Here is a 22288-nt window from a genome sequence, read left to right on the forward strand (position 1 = left end):
ACTGAGACTGCACTTGTGAAGGTGGTAAATGACCTTTTAATGACGTCAGACCGAGGCTCTGCATCTGTCCTCATGCTCCTAGATCTTAGTGCCGCTTTTGATACCATCGATCACCACATTCTTTTGGAGAGATTGGAAACCCAAATTGGTCTACATGGACAAGTTCTGGCCTGGTTTAGATCTTATCTGTCGGAAAGATATCAGTTTGTCTCTGTGAATGGTTCGTCCTCTGACAAATCAATTGTAAATTTCGGTGTTCCTCAAGGTTCCATTCTAGGACCACTATTGTTTTCACTATATATTTTACCTCTTGGGGATGTCATTCGAAAACATAATGTTAAATTTCACTGCTATGCGGACGACACACAGCTGTACATTTCAATGAAACTTTGAAATGAAATGAAACAATGAAACCCAAAATTGCCCTCGCTAGAAGCCTGTGTTTCAGACATAAGGAAGTGGATGGCTGCAAATTTTCTACTTTTAAACTCGGACAAAACAGAGATGCTTGTCCTAGGTCCCAAGAAACAAAGAGATCTTCTGTTGAATCTGACAATTAATCTGGATGGTTGTACAGTCGTCTCAAATAAAACTGTGAAGGACCTCGGCGTTACTCTGGACCCTGATCTCTCTTTTGAAGAACATATCAAGACTGCTTCAAGGACAGCTTTTTTCCATCTACGTAACATTGCAAAAATCAGAAACTTTCTGTCCAAAAATGACGCAGAAAAATGAATCCATGCTTTTGTTACTTCTAGGCTCGACTACTGCAATGCTCTACTTTCCGGCTACCCGGATAAAGCACTAAACAAACTTCAGTTAGTGCTAAATATGGCTGCTAGAATCCTGACTAGAACCAAAAAATTTGATCATATTACTCCAGTGCTAGCCTCCCTACACTGGCTTCCTGTTAAGGCAAGGGCTGATTTCAAGGTTTTACTGCTAACCTACAAAGCATTACATGGGCTTGCTCCTACCTATCTTTCCGATTTGGTCCTGCCGTACATACCTACACGTACGCTACGGTCACAAGACGCAGGCCTCCTAATTGTCCCTAGAATTTCTAAGCAAACGGCTGGAGGTAGGGCTTTCTCCTATAGAGCTCCATTTTTATGGAATGGTCTGCCTACCCATGTGAGAGACGCAGACTCAGTCTCAACCTTTAAGTGTTTACTGAAGACTTATCTCTTCAGTAGGTCCTATGATTAAGTATAGTCTGGCCCAGGAGTGTGAAGGTGAACGGAAAGGCTGGAGCAACGAACCGCCCTTGCTGTCTCTGCCTTGTCGGTTCCCCTCTTCCCACTGGGATTCTCTGCCTCTAACCCTTTTACAGGGGCTGAGTCACTGACTTACTGGTGTTCTTCCATGCCGTCCATGGGAGGGGTGCGTCACTTGAGTAGGTTGAGCCACTGACGTGGTCTTCCTGTCTGGGTTGGCGCCCCCCCCTTGGGTTGTGCCGTGGCGGACATCTTTGTGGGCTATACTCGGCCTTGTCTTCGGACGGTAAGTTGGTGGTTGTAGATATCCCTCTAGTGGTGTGGGGGCTGTGCTTTGGCAAAGTGGGTGGGGTTATATCCTGCCTGTTTGGCCCTGTCCGGGGGTATCATCGGATGGGGCCACAGTGTCTTCTGATCCCTCCTGTCTCAGCCTCCAGTATTTATGCTGCAGTAGTTTATGTGTCGGGGGGCTAGGGTCAGTCTGTTACATCTGGAGTATTCTCTTGTCTTATCCGGTGTCCTGTGTGAATGTAAATATGCTCTCTCTAATTCTCTCTTTCTCTCTTTCTTTCTTTCTCTCGGAGGACCTGAGCCCTAGGACCATGCCTCAGGACTACCTGGCATGATGACTCCTTGCTGTCCCCAGTCCACCTGGCCATGCTGCTGCTCCAGTTTCAACTGTTCTGCCTGCGGCTACGGAACCCTGACCTGTTCACCGGACGTGCTTGTTGCACCCTCGACAATTACTATGATTATTATTATTTGACCATGCTGGTCATTTACGAACATTTTAACATCTTGACCATGTTCTGTTATAATATCCACCCGGCACAGCCAGAAGAGGACTGGCCACCCCTCATAGCCTGGTTCCTCTCTAGGTTTCTTCCTAGGTTTTTGGCCTTTCTCAGGAGTTTTTCCTAGGGAGTTTTTCCCAGCCACCGTGCTTCTTTCACATGCATTGCTTGCTGTTTGGGGTTTTAGGCTGGGTTTCTGTACAGCACTTTGAGATTTCAGCTGATGTACGAAGGGCTATATAAATAAATTTGATTTGATTTGATTTTGATTTAAAAAGACAGGCTATATACAGTAGCGAGGCTACATACAGACACCGGTTAGTCAGGCTGATTGAGGTAGTATGTACATGTAGATATGGTTAAAGTGACTATGCATATATGATGAACAGAGAATAGCAGTAGAGTAAAAGAGGGGTTGGCGGGTGGTGGGTGGTGGGTGGCGGGACACAATGCAGATAGCCCGGTTAGCCAATGTGCGGGAGCACTGGTTGGTCGGCCCAATTGAGGTAGTATGTACATTAATGTACAGTTAAAGTGACTATGCATATATGATAAACAGAGAGTAGCAGCAGTGAAAAAGAGGGCTTGGGGGGGGATTGGGGTGGGGCACACAATGCAAATAGTCCGGGTAGCCATTTGATTACCTGTTCAGGAGTCTTATGGCTTGGGGGTAAAAACTGTTGATAAGCCTTTTTGTCCTAGACTTGGCAGTCCGGTACCGCTTGCCATGCAGTAGTAGGACAACAGTCTATGACTGGGGTGGCTGGGGTCTTTGACAGTTTTTAGGGCCTTCCTCTGACACCGCCTGGTGTAGAGGTCCTGGATGGCAGGCAGCTTAGCCCCAGTGATGTACTGGGCCGTACGCACTACCCTCTGTAGTGCCTTGCGGTCAGAGGCCGAGCAATTTCCATACCAGGCAGTGATGCAACCAGTCAGGATGCTCTCGATCTTGTAGCTGTAGAACCTTTTGAGGATCTCAGGACCTATGCCAAATCTTTTTAGTTTCCTGAGGGGGAATAGGCTTTGTCGTGCCCTCTTCACGACTGTCTTGGTGTATTTGGACCATTCTAGTTTGTTGTTGTTGTGGACACCAAGGAACTTGAAGCTCTCAACCTGCTCTACTACGTCGATGAGAATGGGGGCGTGCTCGGTCCTCCTTTTCCTGTAGTCCACAATCATCTCCTTAGTCTTGGTTACGTTGAGGGATAGGTAGTTATTCTGGCACCACCCGGCCAGGTCTCTGACCTCCTCCCTATAGGCTGTCTCGTCATTGTAGTTGATCAGGCCTACCACTGTTGTGACGTCTGCAAACTTAATGATGGTGTTGGAGTCGTGCCTGCCCATGCAGTCGTGGCTGAACAGGGAGTACAGGACGGGACTGAACACGCACCCTTGGGGAGCTACAGTGTTGAGGATCAACGTAGCAGATGTATTGTTACCTACCCTCACCACCTGGAGGCGGCCCGTCAGGAAGTCCATGATCCAGTTGCAGAGGGAGGTGTTTAGTCCCAGGATCCTTAGCTTAGTAATTAGCTTTGAGGGTACAATGGTGTTGAACCAGCGCTGAGCTGTAGTCAATGAATAGCATTCTCATATAAGTGTTCCTTTTGTCCAGGTGGGAAAGGGCAGTGTGGAGTGCAATACAGATTGCATCATCTGTGGATCTGTTTGGGCGGTATGCAAATTTGGGTGGAGTCTCCTCCTCTCTAAACACAACATTTTTATTGCTAGGCAGGAAGTTAAGGGATACGGGCAATAAACTGTTCCTTCTCCCTTAATGTGACCTGATCTGACCTCGACCCCCTTCCTCACTAATCCACAGCTCTCCACCCTTATCAGCGCCTGCCAATATCTGATCGTCTTCCCTGCACTCAGTACATTCCAAGCTTAACAACATCCACCAGTTTGGGGCGGCAGGTAGCCTAGTGGTTAGAGCGTTGGGCCAGTAACCGAAAGGTTGCTATATCAAATCCCTGAGCTGACAAGGTAAAAATGTGTCCTTCTGCCCCGAACAAGGCAGTTAACCCACTGTTCCTAGGCCGTCAATGTAAATATGAATTTGTTCTTAACTGACTTGCCTAGTAAAATAAAAAAAACATTAAAATACATTCCTCCTACAGATAACCATTAACTTCTGGTGTAGACCCTAGACTACGGCTCCCCTCATTTCTCTAGCGTGATTATTAATATTCAAAGTTTAGAAATCTGAACCCATCAACTTACACAAAGTAATGTAACTGAGAGTACACCACAACCCAGGTCAGATTTTTAACCCAAACCACAGGTACCAGAACATTTGTGTCAGCAGAGCAGAGACGGTGTGAGGAAGTACCAAAATGTAATTACCAGAAGTGTTGAGCACTTCTTGTTCATTTCTGATCTCTGTCCCATCTTTGTTTCTCCAGGTGAGTTTAGGTTGTGGTGACCAACCCTCTGATAAACAGGTAACGTTCACCTGACCTCCTCCTCCTCTTGCTTCAGCTACAGAGAGAACTGGTTCACTACCTGTTACTAATGGACAGATAAGGGGGGACAAGCCACAACTATTAGGACACAGATTGAATGACAGAATCATTTGGAAGAATGCAAGATAAAGTCAGCAAAAAAAGAAACGTCATATCACGGTCAACTGCGTTCATTTTCAGCAAACTTATCATGTGTAAATATTTGTATGAACATATCAAGATTCAACAACTGAGACATGAACTGAACAAGTTCCACAGACATGTGACTAACAGAAATGGAATAATGTGTCCCTGAACAAAGGGGGGGGGGGGGGGTCAGTATCTGGTGTGGCCACCAGCTCCATTAAGTATTGCAGTGCATCTCCTCCTCATGGACTGCACCAGATTTGCCAGTTCTTGCTGTGAGATGTTACCCCACTCTTCCACCAAGGCACCTGCAAGTTCTCAGATATTTCTGGGGGGAATGGCCCTAGACCTCACCCTCTGAACCAACAGGTCCCAGACATGCTCAATGGGATTGAGATCCGGGCTCTTTGCTGGCCATGGCAGAACACTGACATTCCTGTCTTGCAGGAAACCACGCACAGAACGAGCAGTATGGCTGGTGGCATTGTCATGCTAGAGGGTCATGTCAGGAGGAGCCTGCAGGAAGGTTACCACATGAGGGAGGAGGATGTAATCCCTGTAACGCACAGCGTTGAGATTGCCTGCAATGACAACAAGCTCAGTCCGATGATGCTGTGACACACCGCCCCAGACTATGATGGACCCTCCACCTCCAAATCGATCCCGCTCCAGAGTACAGGCCTCGGTGCAACGCTCATTCCTTCGACGATAAAAGTGAATCCGGCCATCAACCCTGGTGAGACAAAACCATGACTAGTCAGTGAAGAGCACTTTTGCCAGTCCTGTCTGGTCCAGCGACGGTGGGTTGTGCCCACAGGCGACGTTGTTGCCGGTAATGTCTGGTGAGAACCTGCCTTACAACAGGCCTACAAGCCCTGTCCAGCCTCACTCAGCCTATTGCGGACAGTCTGGGCACTGATGAAGGGATTGTGCATTCCTGGTGTAACTCAGGCAGTTGTTGTTGCCATCCTGTACCTGTCCTGCAGGTGTGATGTTCGGATCTACCAATCCTGTGCAGGTGTTGTTACACTTGGTCTGCCACTGTGAGGATGATCAGCTGTTCGTCTTGTCTCCCCGTAGCGCTGTCTTAGGCGTCTCACAGTACGAACATTGCGATTTATTGCCCTGGCCACATCTGCAGTCCTCATGCCTCCTTGCAGCATGCCTAAGGCACGTTCACGCAGATGAGCAGGGACGCTGGGCATCTTTCTTTTGGTGTTTTTCAGAGTCAGTAAAAAGGCCTCTTTAGTGTCCTAAGTGTTCATAACTGTGACCTTAATTGCCTACCGTCTGTAAGCTGTTAGTGTATTAACAAATATTCCACAGGTGCATATTCATTCATTGTTTATGGTACATTAAACACGCTTGGGAAACAGTGTTTAAACCCTTTACAATGAAGATCTGTGAAGTTATTTGGATTTTTACGAATTATCTTTGAAAGACAAGGTCCTGAAAAAGAGACGTTTCTTTTTTTGCTGAGTTAATGTATTTTACAATTTAATGTTAGATGGTTCCTCACTCTGAAAGTAGTCTATTGGCCATGAAAACCGGTATTCCATGGTTTGGTTTTCTTTTAAACAATCACGACAAACTTCACCTAACTTTAGCCACCACTAGCTAACATTCAATAGGAGTGATAGGGGCATCAATGAAAGTTTTTAAATGTCATTGCCAAACAACTCAAATCAACTTTCAGTTATTTAGTTCGAAGTTACTTAAACCTGTTGGGAATAGGGGGCAGTATTTGCACGGCCGGATAAAAAACGTACCCGATTTAATCTGGTTACTACTCCTGCCCAGTAACTAGAATATGCATATAATTTTTGGATAGAAAACACCCTAAAGTTTCTAAAACTGTTTGAATGGTGTCTGTGAGTATAACAGAACTCATTTGGCAGGCCAAAACCTGAGAAGATTCCAAACAGGAAGCGCTCTCTCTGACCATTTCATGGCCTTCTTGATCATCTCTAACCAAAACAGGGGATCTCTGGCATAACGTGACATTTTCTAACGCCCCCATAGGCTCTCAGAAGGTGCCAGAAAGATTAATGGTGGCTTTGCAGGCCATGGCTGAAAAACATTAGCGCATTTGGATAATGGTCGATCTGAGGACAATGAGACTGGAGGCGCGTGCACGAGCCGACACCATGTTTACTTTCTCTCTCTTTGAACGAAAACAACGACTCCGGGTCGGAATATTATCGCTTTTCTACAAGAAAAATAGCATAAAAATTGATTTTAAACAGAGGTTGACATGCTTCGAAGTACGGTAATGGAATATTTAGAATTTTTTTGTCACGAAACGCGTCGGTGCCTCACCCTTCTTTACCCTTCGGATAGTGTCTTGAACGCACGAACAAAACGCTGCTATTTGGATATAACTATGGATTATTTGGAACCAAACCAACATTTGTTATTGAAGTAGAAGTCCTGGGAGTGCATGTTGACGAAGAACAGCAAAGGTAATCAAACTTTTCTAATAGTAAATCGGAGTTTGGTGAGTACCACACTTGGTGGGTGTCAAAATAGCTAGCCTGTGATGGCCGGGCTATCTACTCAGAATATTGCAAAATGTGCTTTCACCGAAAAGCTATTTTAAAATCGGACATAGCGAGTGCATAAAGGAGTTCTGTATCTATAATTCTTAAAATAATTGTTATGTTTTTTGTGAACGTTTATCGTGAGTAATTTAGTAAATTCACCGGAAGTGTTGGGTGGGAATGCTAGTCACATGCTAGTCACATGCTAATGTAAAAAGCTGGTTTTTGATATAAATATGAACTTGATTGAACAAAACATGCATGTATTGTATAACATAATGTCCTAGGATTGTCATCTGATGAAGATCATCAAAGGTTAGTGCTGCATTTAGCTGTGGTTTGGGTTTATGTGACATTATATGCTAGCTTGAAAAATGGGTGTCTGATTATTTCTTTCTGGGTACTCTGCTGACATAATCTAATGTGTTGCTTTCGTTGTAAAGCCTTTTTGAAATCGGACAGTGTGGTTACATTAACGAGAGTCTTGCCTTTAAAATGGTGTAAAATAGTCATATGTTTGAGAAATTGAAGTAATAGCATTTCTAAGGTATTTGAATATCGCGCCACGGGATTACACTGGCTGTAGAGGTTAAAGGTGGTTTGGCCATTTTTTTTTTTTTTACAATACATGGATGCCCCTAATACAGCTGAAGTTTGTAGGTTCTGTACTCCTAATGCAATTGTAACAGGTGGGTATAATTGGTGGAACGTTCCAACAGGAATCTGTTCCAAACACTTCGTAAATATCAAGGTTGCCAACAAGCAACGCATACAAAGTTGTATAACTGCAGAATAAGATACTGGGTAGGGAGAGGGCAATTTTGTTATGTTTTTCACTCACCACGTTTATTCCGAAAAATGTCTGTCCTCACTCTGGTAGCCTTTAGACAAACATTAAGAATAAGCTACGTGGTTAGTTGATGCCTAATCGGCAGCTAGTTAGCTAGGTGAATTGATCATGCTACTTTGTATGTGTTTGTTGGTATCCTTGTTATTTACGAAGTTTTTGGAACAGATTCCTGTTGGAACGTTCCACAAATTAAACCCACCCATTATAAACTGAGAGGTAGCAAATGCAACTGCCATTTTTTTTTAACTCTGTGGTACCAAAGACTCCAGGGCCTGTATTCATAAAGTGTCTCATAGTAGGAGTGCTGATCTAGGATTAGGTGCTTCGGGGGTGACACCACAATACACAGTTTCACCATCAATTTGAGAGATAACCCTTACCATTCACTGTGAGGAAAACACTGGCCTTTTCATACCACTGTTTACTGGTGACTTGGCACACATACTCCCCCCTGTCTTCCACTGTGACTCTCTCCAGTGTCAGGGACACATTCCCTCTCTCCATCCCCCCAGTTAGAGACACCCTGCCCCTGTACCGTGGGTCCACAGGGGCCTCCTGAATCTTGTGATCTTTGTACAACAGGACAGGACTGTGAAAGTTACTGGAACGATACCAGCGCACCTCCAATGGCTCAGCATTGAAGAGAGGTGAAACTTGACAGAGTAGAGAGACAGAGGAGCCAGACAGGGTCGAGGTTGGACCATCAGGGACAGTTAAGGTGAATGTCTCCTGGGCTGGAGAAGGAGAGATGGGGAGAAAGAGGGAGAGAAAGAGATGGTGACTGATTTGTGCTAGACTCCCAGGGCCAGTATCCTGGACACAGATTAAGCATAGTCCTGAACTGGATCTCCATTGAAATTACTTTCTGTGACCAGAAAACTGTTTCCTTTCAGTTACTTATGTAATTAACAGTTTAAACATTCTCACCAGGTTGAGCTGCTCTGATGGGAACTGTGAGAGCAACCAATATCAGCACCCTCAGACACAACCCTGCATGAAAGATAAAGGACATCAGAATGACATTATCATGATTTAGGTGTTCGGTAGCCTGAGAGAGAGAAACATTGTAGGTACATACAAAGTATCAAAATACTTGACCAATAAAGTAACAAAAATTTTTATAATGATTATGCCCATGTTGACTCCAATGCTTCCCACAGTTGTGTCAAGTTGGCTATATGTCCTTTGGGTGGTGGACCATTCTTCATACATACAGGAAACTATTGAGCTTGAGAAACCCAGCAGCGTTGCAGTTCTTGACACACTTAAACCGCACCTGCGCCTGGCACCTACTACCATACCCCATTCAAAGGCACCTAAATATTTTGTCTTGCCCATTCACCCTCTGAATGGCGCACATACACAATCCATGTGTCCATTGTCTCAAGGTGTAAAAATCCTTCTTTAACCCATCTCCTCCACTTCATCTAAACTGATTGAAGTGGATTTACAATAAAATAAAATAACTTTCACCTGGATTCACTTGGTCAGTCTGTCATGAAAAGAGCAGTTGTTCCTAATGTTTTGTACACTCATGGTCAAATCAGATTCCCCCCCTTTTGTCTCAGAAGTGAAGCTATTGGGTTAATTGACAACCAGGTTAAGGTGAATGAACAGACGGAGTCTGTGAGGCTGAACTTTGGACTTTGAGACATTGGTTTTATCTTTTTACTACTGCTACAGTATATTGGTTAAATAGCCACACTAGCACTAGCAGCCATTTTAGAAAAGTACACGCATAGTAGTCATTTTAACTGGGTTTAATGGAAGAATATAGAATACATGCCTAATAGTAATTCGCATAATACAACATTACTAGAAATAATACATTGAGAATAAATCAAACAAAATGTCCTATTACTATGAAAGGAAAACAACAAATGTAACAAATCCAAGGGGCAAGTCACACATGTAATATTTCCTATAGATGCAATAGACAAAAGCAAGTGAAGAGTTGCGATAAGGGGGATAGAAGAAGCAGAACTATTTTCAATTAAGAGGTAACTGATAACCTTTCATTTAAATTTAATCTAATCTTTTACTGGAGAAGTCATAGAAAATGCATTTGTACCTAAGTGCATGATGCCTCGATTTCCAACGGTCGTAACCATCAAATGTATCCTCACTTTAGGGATCCTCCGATGATCCAACAGATTCATGACCCTCCAACATACATCCCGTGCATTTCAATTCTACCGTAAGGTGAGAATGCAAACAGAATAGTTAGTAAGAGCAAAAGTAATTTTTCTTGCTCACTCCCTCCCTATATATTTCATTGTGCTTTCACTTTCCCGTTCCTTGCAGCAACATGGGTTAATGGTTGACAAAAGGTGACTATAAAGGTCGACACTACGCATCTCAGAAGATTGCTATATCATATTGATGGGATTTCGGAAATGTTAAACACTTATCCAGGTGTTGTGAGATCTGATAATATGTGTAGTGTGACTGTGAAAAAGACGACCTGGAAAGCCATCAAATCGACATGCCCACAAATCATGTAACCACAGGGGAAATAAATCATTGGGATGTGCCCCATCACATAATCCCTATAACTGATTTTTTCTTTACACTCAAACTCTGAATACCAAAGAGATTATGAAAAAATACACACCAGTGCTGAACCCTCTAAATAAATAGAAGGGAAGGCGCTGATAAATAGACAGTTCTGCTCACCTTTGATATGTTCAGCCTCATTCAGCCAATGACAAGGCGCCACCTTATAAATATTCAGTTCATCTTTGCATCAACAGCCACGCCCCTTTCAGCAGGAGAAAGGAAGCTGCTTTTTCGACCTGGCTGAAAATCTTTCCCTAGAAAGGTACATTTCGAAAGAATTCCCCTTGATTTTTTTGAATGGCCACTTAGATACTAAAACCTATGGAACGCAAATTCATTCTGTAACTAGAACGTTATAGCTACAGTTGAAAGTTTACATACACTTATGTTGGAGTCATTAAAACTCATTTTACAACTACTCCACAAATTTCTTGTTAACAAACGATAGTTTTAGCAAGTCGGTTAGGACATCTACTTTGTGCATGACATAATTAATTTTTCAAACAATTGTTTACAGACAGATTATTTCACTTATATCTCACTCTATCACAATTCCAGGGGGTCAGAAGTTTACATACACTAAGTTGACTGTGCCTTTAAACAGCTTTAAAAATTCCAGAAAATTGTGTCATGGCCTTTAGAAGCTTCTGATAGGCTAATTGACATAATTTGAGTCAATTGGAGGTGTACCTGTGGATGTATTTCAAGGCTTACCTTCGAACTCAGTGCTTCTTTGCTTGACATCATGGGAAAATCAAAATACATTTTTACTAAGATTAAATGTCAGGAATTGTGAAAAACTGAGTTTAAATGTATTTGGCTAAGGTGTATGTAAACTTCCGACTTCAACTGTATGTACCTTGTTGTGCACCTTGCTAGATAACGTAAGCCAGCAAGCCTGTTCCACACCTAATTCAAACCTGTCAGCAAACAGCTAGTTAATGTAGCAAGCTACCTTCCTTGCCAAGTAACTAGCTATGACATTAGCAGTGATGAACAAAGTCATTGCAATTACAAGTTAGGTCACCCGCTAACCAGTTTTGTATCTATTAATTTGACTTTATCTGAAGCAAGATGTCAGCTCGTCGACCTTTGGTCCGGTAACTAGATAGCGAGCTACAGTTAGCTAACGTTAGCTTGGCTACCTAGCCAACTAGCTAACGTTAGTTAGTGCAGTCATTTTAAGATAGGCTACGACCAGGTGAGGTACTGACTTACTGTGAAAAGTTGCCCGCTAAGCTGATGTAGCTAGAGGAAACAGGCACTGTTGTGACAAATGTTTGAAACCAGCTGGGGTTGTTGGATTACACGCTAGCTAAGTCATATGTTTGCAAACGTCAGTAATCCACTGACAACATCATGACAGCCTGGTCCAAATCTGTATGAGTTAAACAACATTCCTCAATCATTGTCATGCCAAACCCAATTGGCCATACAGAACATTCAACAATACTTGCATAGCACACAGTGTATTCTGGACCAGGCTAGACTGACAGTATAGTTAATGAATGTCATACATGAACATAAGACCATGACTTTCTCTTCCTAGCTCTCAGGGGCCCAGCCCACCAGTAAAGCTGTATAAGCACCGGGTCGACGGAACAGACGGCAGCGACGCGTCGTCGTACGGGGAGGTCCGCAGTGACATCACGATGAGCTACAAACCCATCGCCCCTGCCCCGTCCGGCTCCAACCACATCCCGCCAGGTTTCTGCCGACTGCCAATCGGTTATTTTGTATCCACTATAATTTATTTTTCTATAGATGCACCCTCTACACTACCCATCTTTTGTTTGGTCTCTACCCATCTTACTGAACTCTCTACCCATCGTTCTGAACTCTCTACCCAACTTACTGAACTCTCTACCCTACCACAGTGCAGTGGATTCCATTCAATAGATAAGACTAGCGGTCCTATCCCTTCACCTGCCCAGACTAGCCCAGGGAACACACTGCACATAAACAGCAAAAATTGAGTGTCATATAAACTCAGCAAAAAAAAGAAACAGCCCTTTTTCAGGACCCTGTCTTAAAAAGATAATTCGTAAAAAAACATAACTTCACAGATCTTTATTGTAAAGGGTTTAAACACTATTTCCCATGCTTGTTCAATGAACCATAAACAATTCATGAAAATGCAACTGTGGAACGGTCGTTAAGACGCTAACAGCTGACAGACCGTAGGCAATTAAGGTCACAGTTATGAAAACTTAGGACACTAAAGAGGCCTTTCTACTGACTCTGAAAAACACCAAAAGAAAGATGTTACACCAGGAACGCACAATCCCTCCATTAGTGCTTAGACTGTCCGCAATAGGCTGAGAGAGGCTGGACTAAGGGCTTGTAGTTCTGTTGTACGGCAGGTCCTCACCAGACATCACCGGCAACAACGTCGCCTATGGGTACAAACCCACCGTCGCTGGACCAGACAGGACTGGCAAAAAGTGCTCTTCACTGACGAGTCGCGGTATTGTCTCACCAGGGGTGATGGTCGGATTCGCATTTATCGTCGAAGTAATGAGTGTTACACCGAGGCCTGTAATCTGGAGGGGGAGGTGGAGGGTCCGTCATGGTCTGGGGCGGTGTGTCACACCATCATCGGACTGAGCTTGTTGTCATTGCAGTCTCAATCTCAACGCTGTGCGTTACAGGGAAGACATCCTCCTCCCTCATGTGGTACCCTTCCTGCAGGCTCATTCTGACAAGCATGACAATGCCACCAGCCATACTGCTCGTTATGTGCGTGATTTCCTGCAAGACAGGAATGTCAGTGTTCTGCAGTGAAGAGCCCAGATCTCAATCCCATTGAGCATGTCTGGGACCTGTTGGATCGGAGGGTGAGGGCTAGGGCCATTCCCCACAGAAATGTCCGGGAACTTGCAGGTGCCTTGGTGGAAGAGCGGGGCAACATTTCACAGCAAGAACTGGCAAATCTGGTGCCGTCCATGAGGAGGAGATGCACTGCAGAACTAAATGCAGCTGGTAGCCACACCAGATACTGACTGTTACTTTTAATTTTGACCCCCCCCCCCTTTGTTCAGGGACACATTATTACATTTCTGTTAGTGACATGTCTGTGGAACTTCTTCAGTTTATGTCTCAGTTGTTGAATCTTGTTATGTTCATACAAATATTTACACATGTTAAGTTTGGTGAAAATAAATGCAGTTGACAGTGAGAGGATGCTTCTTTGTTTGCTGAGTATAAAAGAAAGAAGCATTGTTGGGTACTCGTTTCTGATCGGCTAGAAGGGCAATCCACAATGGACAAATCTTAGGTCTATTATATTTATTTTTATCCATAAAAAATGACAAGCATACCCCTAACATGACGCATCCACCACCATGCTTGAAAATATGAAGGTACTCAGTGTTGTGTGGGATTTGCCCAAAACACTTTGTATTCAGGACAAAGATTTCATTTCTTTACTACATTTGTTGAAGTATTACTTTAGTGCCTTATTGCAAACAAGATGCATGTTTTAAAATATGTGTATTATGTACAGGCTTCCTTTTCACCCTGTCTTGTGTGTTATTATTGTGGATCATTTACAATGTTGTTGATCCATCCTCAGTTATCTCCTATCACAGCCATTAAACCCTGTAACTGTTTTAAAGTAACCATTGGCCTCATGGTGAAATCCCTGAGCGGTTTCTTTCCTCTCCGGAAACTGAGTTAGGAAGAGCGCCTGTATCTTTGTAGTGACTGGGTTTGTTGATACACCATCCAAAGTGTAATTAATAGCTTCACTATGCTCAAAGGGATACTCAATGACTGCTTTTTTTACCCATCTACCAATAGGTGCCCTTCTTTGCGAACCATTGGAAAACCTCCCTGTTCTTTGTGCTTGAATCTGTGCTTGAAATTTACTGCTCGACTAAGGGACCATACATATAATTGTATGTGTGGGGTACAGAGATGGTGTAGTGATTTAAAAATCATTTTAAACACCATTATTGCATACAGAGTGAGTCCATGCAACTTATTATGTGACTTATTAAGCACATTTTACTCCTGAACTTATTTAGGCTTGCCATAACAAAAAATAATTTTTGACTCGAGACATTTTGTCTTTTTCTTTTTCTTTTATTTGTAAACATTTCTAAAAACATTATTCCACTTTGACATTATGGGTTATTATGTGTAGATCAGTGACACAACATCTACATTTAAACCATTTAAAATTCAGGCTATAATACAACAAAATGTGCAAAAAGTCAAGGGGTGTGAATACTTTCTGAAGGCACTGCATCTACCCATTCCACATGTTCTACATAAGCATAGTGCAGTCTTCAGTCCATTGCCATTTACTGTGAGGAAGACACTGGCCTTTTCATACCACTGTGCGTTGCTGACACGGCACCGATACTTCCTGTCTTCCAGTGTGATCTTCTCCAGTGTCAGGGACACGTTCCCTCTCTCCAGCCCCCCAGTTAGAGACACCCTGCCCCTGTACCGGGGGTCCACAGGACCATCCTGGATCGTGTGATCTTTGTACAACTTGGCAGGTCGGTTGAAGTCACCGGACCAGTACCAGTGTACCTCCAATCTTTCCGCATTAAAGTGAGGATAAAGATAGAGCAGTTCCACCGGGTCAAGACCGGAACATGAGGGAACCACAAGGTGAAGACCGCTGGGGTAGGAGGGGCATGTAGTGCTTGTAAGAGGAAGTGCAAATAATACATTTAAATAGGGCATTATAACACATTGCTTCACAAGGCTTTATATAGCCTGGTCTGAATCCTCTATGACTATGGTTATAGGTGTTGATGAGCAGTTATTACTACCTGTGTGGGGCATTGTAATTCATTATGTATAGTTCATAAGGGATACATATGTTTATGGATTATGAAGAGGATAAATGTAGGAGCTTTTGCAACTAGCAAACAGTTGATATGCTCACCAGGACTTTGAGCTGCCATGAGGACTGTGAGAGCTGCCAGTATCATCAAATTCAGCCACACTCCTGTCGTAAAGATCAGAATATCACTGTGATGACAATATCATCATAATTGCAGGTATTAGAAGAAGTTTAATCCATTGCACCATTAAACACAGGGTGCAATTTTCAGTATGTTGCACATCCCTTAATGTGACCCTGGTCATTTGATTAAATTCCACGTTGTGTCTCAAAGCTAAAACCATTAGGTCACACAACCAATGTGTAGGAACCCTTGAACAAATAGACTGTGTTATACTGAACTTTGGACCTTCAGCTGTTAGATAAGTTTTATCTTATAACTGCTAATATTACTGCTATAAAACGTACACAATTGGAGCCATTGTTAAAATATACAGTCGCTTGTGAAAGTCTACCCATCTACACAACCTACTCCACATTTTCAAAGTGAAGAAAAGTTATAGAAAATGTTCCTAATTAATGAAAAATGAAAATGTATTGACACCCAGAGTTAATCCTTGGTGGAAGCGCTTTAGGCAGCCATTACAGCTGTGAATCATTTTGAATAAGATGTTACTAACCTTGCACAACTCTTAGGGTATATCCATTGTTTTTGTCAAAATTGGGCGTTAGGCCAGTAACCCGAAATGTTGCTGGTTCGAATCCTAAGCCGACTAGTTAAAAAATCTATCGATGTGCCCTTCAGCAAGGTGCTTAAACCTAATTTCTCCTGTAAGTCGCTCTGGATAAGAGCGTCTACTAAAATGTCAAATGTAATGCTCAAGCTCAGTCAATTTGGTTGGGAATTATTGATGACAGCAATATTCAAACTTTGTCTCTTATTGTCAAGCATTAAGTCAGGAATAACAAAATCTCCAGTCCCTGCCGGTGACAAGCATAACCATAACATGATGCTGCCACCATTTACTCCACATTACTGTCCTGTATAACACAGTGATAAGGAAGCCTGTGTTTCAAAATCCACTCCAAAAGCCATGTAAACAGTAAATACCTGACAGTATTATAGTTGTATTATTCAGTGGGACAATTACACAAATGTTAATGCCAAAGACAGACCATAGTGACTTTCCAAGAGGTGTTGCTTGTTCCTCAGTGGTCTAGTCTCAGTCCTGACTTAAATTTGCTTAGAAATCAATGTTTAGATTTCTCTGTCCATCAATGACTCCCAACCAAATTTACTGAGCTTGAGCAATTTTGACAAAAACAATGGATATATGTTGCCCTGAGAGTTGTGCAGAGCATAGTTTTATTCTAAAAGATTCACTGCTGTGATGGCTATCAAAGGTGCTTCCACCAAGTATGTATGAAGACATAATCAAGATGTGTCATGAATACTCAGGGAGAAAAAGGTGTAGATTCACACGCATAGCGCAGCAGGTGTTCATTTCGCCTTCGCAAAAGGGCTGGAATCATGGTCACAAGCAGGCAATGGTCATGCACAGGTAGGCAAACAGGCAGGTGAATCAAAACTAGGACTGAAGGCTATAACTGGTGCACACAACCGAGCTAGGGAAAGGCTTAGTAGAGTCATAACGAACAATACCTCACAAAGGCAAAAACAGAATGAACTGAACTAAATAAGGAGCTGATGAGACCAGGTGAGTAACTAACACAGGTGAAATCAATGAACAAAAATGAAAGACAGGACTGCGTTCAAGAACACAAAGAAACAGAACACAAGGTTGACTAAGAAAATAAATACAAATATTAATACATGTTATTGGTTTGAGTTTTTTTATTCATTTAGAAATGTTTATATAATTTTCTTTCTCTTTTAAAATGTGGAGTAGGTTGTGTATTTCATTCCTTTTTTAATTTTAAGGCTGCAGAATGTGAATACTTTCACTAGGCATTGTATGTAGTATTATTTTTGCATTTAACTCAGACAAATAATAGAATATCAAATCATGTTCATCTACATTGACATTTGTCTTTTATCAGATGCTTTTATCCAGAGCGACTTATTGTTAGCGCATTCATCTTAAAGGAGTAGTTCACTATTTTACAACTTGATGTTAGATGGTTCCTTTTCCTGAAAGTAGTCTATGGACCAGGAGAAACTGCAATCCATGGTTGTTTTCTTTACATAACCATTACACATTTCTGCTAACTTCAATCACAGCTAGCTAACAATCAATGCAAGTGAAGGAAAACTGAAAAATATACATGTACTTCTTAGATCATACTAGCTAAGGACAGGTCTCCATTCTAAAGCCTGTAGACATGCATGTTGGTTAAAAGCAGTCTTGATTTTTCAATTTTGTCATTGTATTGAGTAATCCTATCATCTGTTGTTTTTCAAATAGTTTTACAAAACATAACTATTTCATGTAATTGATCAAAATTACGTCAATAACAAATTCAAAACCGTCGAGTCTATACTTTGCTTGTATTAGCCAACAGGCAAATGTGTATGACCTTTATAAAGGAGAGCTGTCCTTAGTGCACAACCAGCATATTTTCTCCATCTGATTGGGACATGCTGCTGTCCAATGCACGCGGTACAGTGCACTAACTAGACCACAAGGATGTGTAGCATTAGAATCTGAAACAAAAGCTGTATTGTGGCAGCTGACAGGACACGATGGTAAATGGAAAATATTTAGCTGTCAGTCTTGTACTCTTGATATTAATATATTTACATTTTTTAACGGGGACATTATCTAAATACCTTTCAACAGAATTAAAGAATATATGATTCTGCTAGCTTTTATTACAGTGTACATCAATAATCTCACTACAAGTAACAACAAGTTGAACAATTGTAGTGGTTTTGAATACCCTTGTGTCTCAGACGACAAACCATATACACCTGGGCATCATGAATAACACTCATGTCAAAAACTATATCTCTGACCACGTGTTCCTGTCTTTATCATGTCTGTTCTATTGATGAGCAGTATTGTTGGACATGTGACATGTTTTAACCCGCGTCGCTTAGTTTTCATCCAATATTGTTATTGGGTGTGGGTCATGTTGTCCAGGACTGGGCTGAACACGCTGCTGCTACTCTCTGTTTATCATATATGCATAGTCACTTTAACTATACATTCATGTACATACTACCTCAATTGGCCCGACCAACCAGTGCTCCCGCACATTGGCTAACCGGGCTATCTGCATTGTGTCCAGCCACCCACCACCTGCCAACCACTCTTTACGCTACCGTTACTCTCTGTTCATCATATATGCATAGTCACTTTAACCATATCTACATGTACATACTACCTCAATCAGCCTGACAAGCCGGTGTCTGTATGTAGCCTCGCTACTTTTTTTCACTGTCTTTTTACTGTTGTTTTATTTCTTTACTTACCTATTGTTCACCTAATACCTTTTTTTGCACTATTGGTTAGAGCCTGTAAGTAAGCATTTCACTGTAAAGTCTACACCTGTTGTATTCGGCGCATATGACAAATAAACTTTGATTTGGGGTCACCGCATTCCAAAAAGTGTAGATATGTGACTGTATCAACATTATAAAACGACAGAGAGTGTTTATCACAGTCTAGAAACACTCCTACCATAGAGAGATCTTCTCTCACAGGTACTGAGGTTAGAGGGTCAGTATTGACATGGAAACCCTTTCCTTCTTCATAATGAGGTGTTACAGGGACTGTAGATGTTCTCTCAGCATTATATCTGGCCCACAGTCACCCACTGCTTTATCTTCTGTTTCATCCCTCACCTTAACTTCCCCAGTAGTGTTGTTCTGATCTGAAACCCTGATTAGCCAATACATGAGGATGCCTTCGATCGGAAGATTTCATCGTTTCTTTTTCTTTGATGTACTGAGCTGTCTTTCCTTCTTGAGTCACTCTAATAGCACTGTGAGCAGTTTTTTCATCCATAGTAATGTTCTCTGAGGGAAGAGAATATGGTTTTATTCATTGACATCCAATATTAAGATATGTAAGTAGTGTGATCTAGGCCTACTTAATAATTATCTTAAAGGGATAGTTTTGGATTTTGGCAATTAGAACCTTTTATCTAGCTGTTCCTGTACACTTTCAGTCATTGCGCTAACGCTACTTAGCATTAGCTTGCGAAACTTCCTCAAACTTCTTTCATACTGGAAGGAGACATTAAAATGGTATCTGACTCTGGCGAAGTCGATAAAGGGCCTCATTGACAAAATCACTATCCTTTTAAAAGGGAAGTAATCAACATGATTGCATGGCCAATTAACAAAATTATTCGTTTTTTGGGGGGACTTTTAGTGGTTCTGGACCGGTTCCGACAGACATTTGGTGTACAAAGCTCTCTGTGAATGTTGTAGGGTACCATATCTTAAGGCGTCAGCATGCTTACGTTTGAACCAAATGAGTGTCCTCGTATACTCTCTTAAAAACCATTTTGAGACGTCGTAGCCAGTATACACTTCCTCAAAATAGTCAGAATTAATCTAAGATGACTCACTAAATCTGTCATTACATTTCAAGTTTTTGCAGAGGAGATCTTAGTCGTGCAATACATCTAACTAAGATTACATGAAAATGAGTCGTCTCTCATTCTTCTTCTTTGAGGTTTAACGGCAGTTGGCATTCAATAAATGTAGCATTACCGCCACCTACTAGACTGGAGTACAACTCCCTTATACTTTGCTTGAAAAAAATAAAAAATAAACAAATACCCTACTGTACCATCAACACTACACTCAAGTGCGAATTTAGTTTTTGCACACGCGCACTTCAGAGTAGGCATTAACTAAAGCTAATGGAAATATGCAAATAAATGCTAGAACGCGCCAATAGGATCTCACTAGCTCTGCTTGGCTTTACCCACCTCCTTTCTTGTTCGGCTCACTATGATTCATTGCTCCCATTGCAAACGACAGGCTCTGCTCTATTTTGAGTTAGTTATAAAAAATATTTGCCTACAGTGCAAGAAAGCCCCATCTCTGCTCTCCGTTCCCACTCTCCCAGCTGAGCTGACTTGAATGTCAGGTTTCAGACCCCATATTTGCGCATAGGGAGTGACGTATCACATTTTCTAGCCTATCCAGTCAAATGAACAATTTCCTGTGTCTGTGAAACAGTTGAATTACAGTGTACATCAAGGATATATGTCCTATGTCTGTGGAACTCACAGCTGTGCTTGCAATATGTTTATGAAACGAGAGAATCTTGCGAATGCAACAGTACTAGTTTCATCTCGCTGTGATATTCTCAGCTGGATTTAGAGATCTAAACATGAACATTTCATGGAATTGAACTAAGATCACTTTCTCTTGGCAACAGACAGATGAAATCACTTTGTGCTTAAGAAGGATCCAGCCCTTTTTTTAAATTTTTGCCTGAAATGACATACGCAAATCTAACTGCCCGTAGCTCAGGCCCTGAAGCAAGGATATGCATATTCTTGGTACCATTTGAAAGGAAACCCTTTGAAGTTTGTGGACATGTGAAAGAAATGTAGGAGAACACAATAGATCTGGTAAAAGATAATGAAAATAAAAAAACAACTGTTCGTTTGTATTTTATTTGTACCATCATCTTTGAAATGCAAGAGAAAGGCAATAATGTATTATTCCAGCCAAGGTGCAATTTAGATTTTTGCCACTAGATGGAAGCAGTGTATGTGCAAAGTTTTAGACTGATCCAATAAACCATTGCATTTCTGTTCAAAATGTTGTATCAAGACTGCCCAAATGTGCCTAATTTGTTAATTAATAACTTTTCATGTTCAAAAATGTGCACTCTCCTCAAACAATAGCATGGTATTCTTTCACTGTATTAGCTACTGTAAATTGGACAGTGCAGTTAGATGAACAAGAATTTAAGCTTTTTGCCAATATCAGATATGTCTATGTGTTGGGAATTGTTCTTGTTCCTGACAACCTCATGCTAATCGCATTAGCCTTCATTAGCTCAACCGTCCCGTGGAAGGGACAGCAATCCTGAAGAAGTAAAGCTGAAGTTGTAACGAGTCTGCACACATTTGAATGGTCTGTGCGCTGCTCAGTGGGCGTTTAGTCCAAAAAATAATAATAATCTGTCGGCAGACTGTCTAAGTATGATCATATTTATTTTACAGTGATAAGAGATGTGAAATCTTATACTAAGTCGTTTATAATTTGATTGTTACTATATTTAGAAAGCATTTCAGTCATTTCAAGCTCTATTTCCCCACTTTTGTTGGATAGGAAAAACTTTTTTTTTTTATCTTTTCATATTTCCATAATATTTGTATTATGTCCTCAAACGTGAGTACACCTTAACAATTTATAGAAATGTTTACCAGAAAGGAGTTGCAGACGTTTCTAAAACTATGCAACATTACCAGTTTTTGTTTATGGCCACTTCATGAAAAATAATTACATTTGTGAATGTATATTTAGGCGGAAATCAATATTCAGCCCTATTATTCAACTGCAGTAGAAGCAGTAGAAAGAAGAAAGTAGAAACAATAACCAAGCGGGCTCCCCACTCCTGGTTCAGTAAAAAAGCTGAGGAATGGGGCTGGAGAAATGTAACCACTCTCAAATTCATAAGCAGAGCTGTACGAATGCAAGGTTTGACCATCCATGATATTAAAATTCAACTTTTAACAATGTTTTTTTTCTTCTTTGTTTATAAACATTGTAGTAAAAACAAGCTGTATATTTGGGGTTCTGATGGGGTATGACAGTTGAACTAAGCTCATGAGGCATTTATAAGTGATATTCTTCAAATATCTATGGGTACATATCATTAATTTATAAATCAGAAAATTGAAGTAGCAACTGCTGATTGCCCCATTAATGGTGATTTGGCCACTGCATGCCCATATCTCTCCCGTATTACCATGAATCACAGTTTATCCTGGCTCGTAGAC

General features: G+C 41.7%; 1 protein-coding gene across 4 annotated transcripts in view; it reads right to left on the reverse strand.

Annotated features, from left to right (window-relative positions):
• The window catches only part of LOC115191954 (butyrophilin subfamily 2 member A2-like), a 45414-nt gene that overhangs the window by 4355 nt on the left and 18771 nt on the right, over window positions 1-22288 (reverse strand). The window contains exon 27 of one of the 4 annotated variants that reach the window (XM_029750014.1): window positions 19124-19334. The exons of the other annotated variants lie outside the window; for them this stretch is intronic. Within the exon in view, the coding sequence (XP_029605874.1) occupies window positions 19162-19334 (173 nt within the window). The 3' untranslated portion in view covers window positions 19124-19161. Of the gene's footprint in view, window positions 1-19123; window positions 19335-22288 lie in introns of those variants that run through there. 4 annotated transcript variants of the gene reach the window in all.

The sequence above is a fragment of the Salmo trutta genome, chromosome 4 (assembly GCF_901001165.1).
Source record: "Salmo trutta chromosome 4, fSalTru1.1, whole genome shotgun sequence".
Lineage (NCBI taxonomy): Eukaryota > Metazoa > Chordata > Actinopteri > Salmoniformes > Salmonidae > Salmo > Salmo trutta.